The 6,278-nt window shown below is 37.0% G+C and overlaps 1 protein-coding gene across 1 annotated transcript; it reads right to left on the reverse strand.

Moving 5' to 3' along the window:
• Positions 1–615: 615 nt before the first annotated feature.
• Positions 616–6,263, reverse strand: ccdc77 (coiled-coil domain containing 77). The gene is made up of 12 exons (XM_067589251.1): positions 6,176–6,263; positions 4,760–4,807; positions 4,139–4,325; positions 3,889–4,031; positions 3,546–3,642; positions 2,764–2,854; positions 2,427–2,515; positions 2,070–2,218; positions 1,655–1,916; positions 1,397–1,522; positions 1,123–1,275; positions 616–905 (listed from the first exon to the last, which is right to left on the reverse strand). Exons 2-12 carry the CDS (start codon positions 4,792–4,794, stop codon positions 759–761), a joined length of 1,479 nt encoding a protein of 492 aa, XP_067445352.1. The 5' UTR covers positions 4,795–4,807; positions 6,176–6,263; the 3' UTR covers positions 616–758.
• Between the last annotated feature and the right edge of the window lie 15 nt (positions 6,264–6,278).

A 6,278-nucleotide genomic window follows, 5' to 3' on the forward strand; every position in this document is an offset into this window, starting at 1 on the left:
AATTTGTTTTGGCATTTTTATCTTTGTTTGACAGTTGAAAAGTAGCGTAAAAGAGAAATCACAATGGACTTCTCTACACTATGTTTTTCCTTGAAAAACTTGATCAAAATATTATCAACAGTTTTACGACTTTGTTGTGATCATGAACATTCAACAATAAAGTGGAAAAGCATTTGCTTAGCTTATGTTGGTTGTGACAGCTTATACTTAATGACGGCTTATAGTTAAATATAATGTGTTGCCTATGAATCTACTGTTCTGTAACATAAAAAAGGCATACATGAAGGCAGGAGGCATGTTAGTTTTGTTAATCTCTTGTTAGCTTTTTAAACAGTACATTGAGTAATTATAAAGGTAATTCTGGTTAAGCTTTTTTTTTACTTGTAGCTAGTACTGTATATTATGTTGTAGTGATTACCTTGGTGTAGTAATTACCTTGTATTTACTAGTTTGTTTGTTTTTTTTACAGATAATTATTCAATTTAGGTAATAATATATAGATATTATTAATGCAAAGCTGAAGTTAGTATTTACTTACTAAGATCATAAAAAAGTGTATTTTGGTGGGAGTTTTTCAGAAATCTTAATTGTGTTAATACATTTTTAAAAAGCTACTTTAACAAAAAAAATCTTTATTGGTATGAATAAAAAATAGAAATAACATTCAGTCCAAGTTTCAGCATTAAACACAGAAGTACAAACACAAAGATTCACAGCTATTAAGGCAAACGTTAAACACAAACATCACGATCCATTCCTCAGCTAAATCGCAGCTCGTTTTCCAGTCCATATATCTTAGCCTTCAGCGCCATCAGCTCACCCTGAGCCTTCTTTGTTCTAGTATTGGTCTGGCGTACTTCATGCAGAATAGCCAGGTCCTGGTTGGGCCCAATATTCAGGGTTACCTGGAACACAAAACAGTATATCAGTGAATACATATACTTGTTAAAACTGTTTAAATGTTAATTCTCCAATATCAGCAGTATGGAAGTTTGTGGGGACAATTGCGAAATTATTTCTCATTTTCTTCTACATCACAAGCTGTTGACATAACACATAAGGAAAAAAAAAAATCAGTATTGAGATACCAGTAGTCTACTGGGAAATCCCTCTGTCTTTTACCTTGAGGAGCTGTTTTTCTACATCTTTGAGTTTCTGTCTGAGGTGCTTCAGGTCCGTCTTGAAGCCCTCAACCTCCATGACCCTCCTCTTCTCCAACGCCTCATATCGCTGAGTCATTAACTGAAGACGCTTGGCCATTTTGTCTGAACGCTCCTGCACAGAATATAAAGAATTAGTCATTGGAAAATATTAGTAACAAGAAACCTGAAGACTGTGATAAAATATGATCAATCAAAAGATTTTACAGATGGAAGAATCAATCAAACAAGCGTACCTTGAATATTTCCCTGCCCACGTCCCCCTCCTCTCTGATTTGGGACAGTTCTGTCTCCAGAGTAATACACTGTTCCCTGTACATCTCAGCCAGACGATGAGCTTGCTTCAGATCCTCCTGCATTACCTAATGAGATAGTTGAATATAAACAAGGTAAAGAAAAAGAGATTTCTTTATTACGGGCAAAGGTTACCAGTATTTGCATTTTTATAGCTTAGCAGGGAATATTAAGGTGTATAATTAACATATACAGATTACCTTCAGCTCCTCCTTGTGTGCCTGCTGTGACTCTGGCGGAGGCCGAGGGAGCAGACGAGCCGTGCTGTTACTTGGCTGCCATGTTCGCCCCAGCTCAGGAGCAGCAGACCCAGACTTCCTCAGACGGTTGTGGCATGAGTCCAGCTCCCTTAGCAGCTGGTCCTTCTCCACCATCCAGCTCTTCTCATGAGCCCGTGTGTCAAACTTCAGCTGTAAGAAATCCCTGGTGCTTTCATACAACAGGTTCTGGGTTCGCTGGAGCCTGAGGTGTCAAATATGAGTGGGAGTTAGAATTGGAGGAGCATCAGTCCAAAAATACACTTAGCTGTTGGTTGTACAGTAGTATTAAAAAACTAAAATGATGTCTAAATAACTAAAAAAAGACAACAGACATCATAAACAGTGTAAAACTCACTTGTCTGTCAAAGATGTGATGCGCTGCTGGTCTTTCTGCTGTTGTGCCTGTGCCTCCTCTGTTTTAATCCGTCGATCCTCCAGCAGAGACTCGACCTGCTCTTTGGCCAGACGGGTTTGTTCCTCCATCTGAGCCTGCAGCGCCTCCACCTGGGAATGTGAAAAATAGAATATTCACAATAACATCTTTGCACACTCATCTCTAAAACCATGTGAATACAGACAACCAGGAGAAGGAAAACAAAAATAATTTTAAATATTACTGCAGTTTTTAACAGTAAAACAGTAAAAAAATAAAGTTTGTGAGAGAAGATGGCACATTAATCCGATTACACGTATCCAGACAGTGGTCTCTTACCTGTAGTAACAAAGTCTGGTTATCGTTCTTGTATTGTTCCAAACTCTCTCCATTTACCCCATCTGCTAATTTTGGTCTTCTACTACTCTCTGCTCAGACAGACATCGAATAAAAGTGGCACAGTGAGAGGAATATAGTTGGGGGAATTATTTCAACATAAGCTTGACTTTCACATAAACAGAAAACTTAAACCTGATCTTTGCTCTCATTATTTTTTATAACAAGAATAACAACAAAATATAAATATTTATATTCACATCTTTCTTACAACTTTGAAATGATAATGTTATACATGAATGTGGCATCTGCAAAAAAAATCAAAACTCGAAATTCAAACCTTTCCTGGTTGCAGCAGGTCTCAACTTTGTTGGTCTGAGATTGAGATTTTCCTCAAATTGGGATTCAGGGTTCTTCTGTGTGACAGTGACCTGAAATACAATTATGAGATATGATGTGTTGTGAAAACACATTCAACCAAGTCTTTCTGCCTTGTTTGCTGTTGTAGTTAAAAAGGGAAAACATTTGTTAAATTTAAATGTTTATGTTTGTGTATTCCAGTTGTGAAACTGAAATACACAAATGTCTCATTTAAATATGTGTCTAAACCTCTGTGACTATTTTGTGATGACACCGTCTGTGAGCAGCAGTTAGAGCTATACTGTCAAGTAAGCAGCAAACCAGAAAACATAAAATCGTATGTTACAGCACAGGCCAAAGCCAGGACACTTGTTAGCAATAATACTGCATGCACTTATCACACTATATGTGACAAAAATCAAAGCCAGTAATTGCACTGCAGAGATGATCAACTATTCACTGGTAACTGTGCAACATTCACTGTAAAGTAATTATGTTTGAAAATGTAGGAATTTATATTTTAATGACTGATGGTTAGTAAAACTTTTCAGATATTTTGACTTGTCATGGCAGGAAAAGCACAAGTCCTACTAACAACATTAATACTGCCTCTTTTCCATTAATGTGTGCCAGTAATACCAGGACCCTGGAACAGATGCACCTACACAGAGCGCAGCTTTCATTAAGGTTATTAGTTGCACTTGTGTTTGAGAGGTCGAAACATCTTCTGAGAGAAAGGTCTGTGATGATGTAAATGTGTACCTTGTGAGGGGGTTCCCGATGGAAATATGTGATCTCTCCTGCGTCAGGACCCACCAGGGCAAGAAGGTGTTGGATTTTCTTCCTGTCCTCCAGCTCTCTGTACAACAGTGAATAGATAGTTAGATAGTTTTATGATAGCAGAAGGACTATGGAAGAATGATGGCAATACAAAAGGCCTTTTTCACAGAAGACACGGTGACACATCACAGAAGGAAAAGCACAGGTGTAAATAATAACATTAACTTCCTGAGACACTTAAATAAAAGTGCTATGACGTCTAAACATCTACAGGCAAGAATTACTCCTTCTGTTCATAGAATTTCATCATCAGCCATGCACCCACCTGATCTTTAGTCGGTCATTTTCTGCGTAAAGCCGCAGAGACTGTTCTCTCTCTTGGAAAAGATAAACCTGCATGTCGCTCAGTGCGTTTTGCAGCTCTGCGATCTCTCCTTCACGCTGTCGTACCTCCCACTGTAGCTTATGCTGGGAGGATATCAGGGAATGGAGAGAAGATCATTTAACACATAAAAATATACTCTGGCATACCCCAAAAGCTATGTCATACGTGATGACGCCTCCCTGTATCTCACCTGGTCTTCTGTGATGCCTCTGTACTTCTCCAACATCTGCAGCAGCTCCTCATGTTCTCCATCAAACTGAGCGATCTTCTGTCTGTAGAACTCCAGAAGTTCCCTGGATGGACGCAGGTAGGCCAGACGCTCATGGATGGGGGGAAGTGGGGAGTCAGGGTCCTGACCAGGGGTACGACTGTTGCTCCTGTAGGTAAAAAAAAAAAGACTTTTAGGAGCCATTTGGAGGAGAATACTTCTGCATATCAATCCACTACTATACACATATTTCATATTTGGGTTGCTGACCCTGTGTTCACCATCACCATAAAACTACAAGTCCTACAGTTAAAGGCAATAACATTTTATACTGTGTCTACATCAAACTCTATAAACAACACAAACTGAAAATTTGTGAATAGCCAGGCATTTAAACCCACTTAAGAAGTAACCCCAAATCTAAGTGGGATAAGACTTAGGACCGTGACATTGGGGGACCAGACTGGCAAAATAAATCCAAGCATCAGTCATGGACATTAAAGTTAAAGAATTACGTTTTCTCACATCGGACACTGTCGGACACTGTGAGACCTATTGCAACTTTTCTCTTGCAGACAGTCGATGTTCACTTAATGGGTTTACCTGTGTGGTGCTGCATCTTTTGTTGGAGATCCCATCCCAGCACAAACACTGAAAAAAGAGTGGAAAACTTAGGCGTTTATCCTCAAATGGTAACACTGGAAATAAAATGCTTGTAATCAGTACTGGAAACGAGTTTGTTGCTGGAGGTCTAGCATTTATATACTTTTTTTTACTTATACTTTTTTTTTTTTTTTTTACAGGAGTCTGCACAGACAAAGTTTTGCAAATTGAGCTATGTGTGGAATATGCATATGCATGAAAGGGAAGACCATTAAGAAAAAATATTATGAGAAAATTTATTAATATGTTTACAGCAAAGGTTTAGTAGCCATATTTATTTTAGCCATATTTTCAGTGAATAATTACCAGTGAAATCTTTATGGTTGTTATGTGCACTTGTTCTGGGATTTTTTTTTCTTACTTACTGATTTAGCTTGTTTCATCTTCATAAAATGTGAACAAATGTGTGATGCTTGGTTATATATGTAGAAAAATATCACTGTTAAAGCTCCAGGAAAAAGTCCTAATGTTCTCCTCAAAAATATTTATTACAGTTAGGGCTGTAACTTACAGTGAAGTAGACATATTGTATCCAGGAGTTTAACTTCTGAAATGAAATATATATATGTATATATACACACACATTTTTTTTCATGAATGAGATGACATTTTAAGGATTTTAAGATAATTAGTCTTTTTTTGTGGAAAAACCATATTAGACACAAATTATTGAATAATAATTTGTGTCCATATTTATTATTATATATTATAATATATCTTAAAACGTGTCTGCTGGGAATCCTTTAAAAAATCAAAATTGTTGCATGTTAATTTTCTGTTGATTAACTAATAAATAAATTGATTATGAGCCATTTTGTTTTATCTCTACTTACAATCATATTAACGTTAGCGATATGTTAATAAGTCAGGGATTCAGTAAATTATTATTATATTATAATTTTGTATATACATATATTTTAGATGCGAAATAGATTCTGGGACTTGAGACGGAGCCACATAAAGAGCTTCATATTATAAATATGACTGTAACTGTAATCATAAGTTGGCTGCAGACAGTAGTGAAGGTTGACTCGTCCTCCGTGTATTTCTGTTGCCATGGATTGGGCGCCACTGGGAGCGGGGATTTTGAAATATTCTTAGAAATATTCATGACTTTAAAGTTTTGAACAAACATTCAGTTAACAGATATCTTGAGTTAACTGAAAACTTTGACAGTGTACTTCATGAGGTAAGAAAAAGAGCAGAACTATTCACGTTGTAAACGAAAACTAACGTTAGTCTGCCTGAACTCACCTTACTGATGGTGAAACTTCAGATGTAACGGCAGCTAAAGTCAGCACATATAAGAAATTATCATTCCTTGTTTTAGGTTACTTACTTGTACATTTTACTTACCCGTCACACTTTCTTAAAACTCACGCTTTTTCCGTTATGTTGTTCGTTGTTTTGAAACGTTTAAAACCCGGAAGTTTACGCCTCTTCTTCTTCTTCGTGGGAA

This window comes from Thunnus thynnus, chromosome 5 (genome assembly GCF_963924715.1).
Source record: "Thunnus thynnus chromosome 5, fThuThy2.1, whole genome shotgun sequence".
NCBI classification, from domain to species: domain Eukaryota; kingdom Metazoa; phylum Chordata; class Actinopteri; order Scombriformes; family Scombridae; genus Thunnus; species Thunnus thynnus.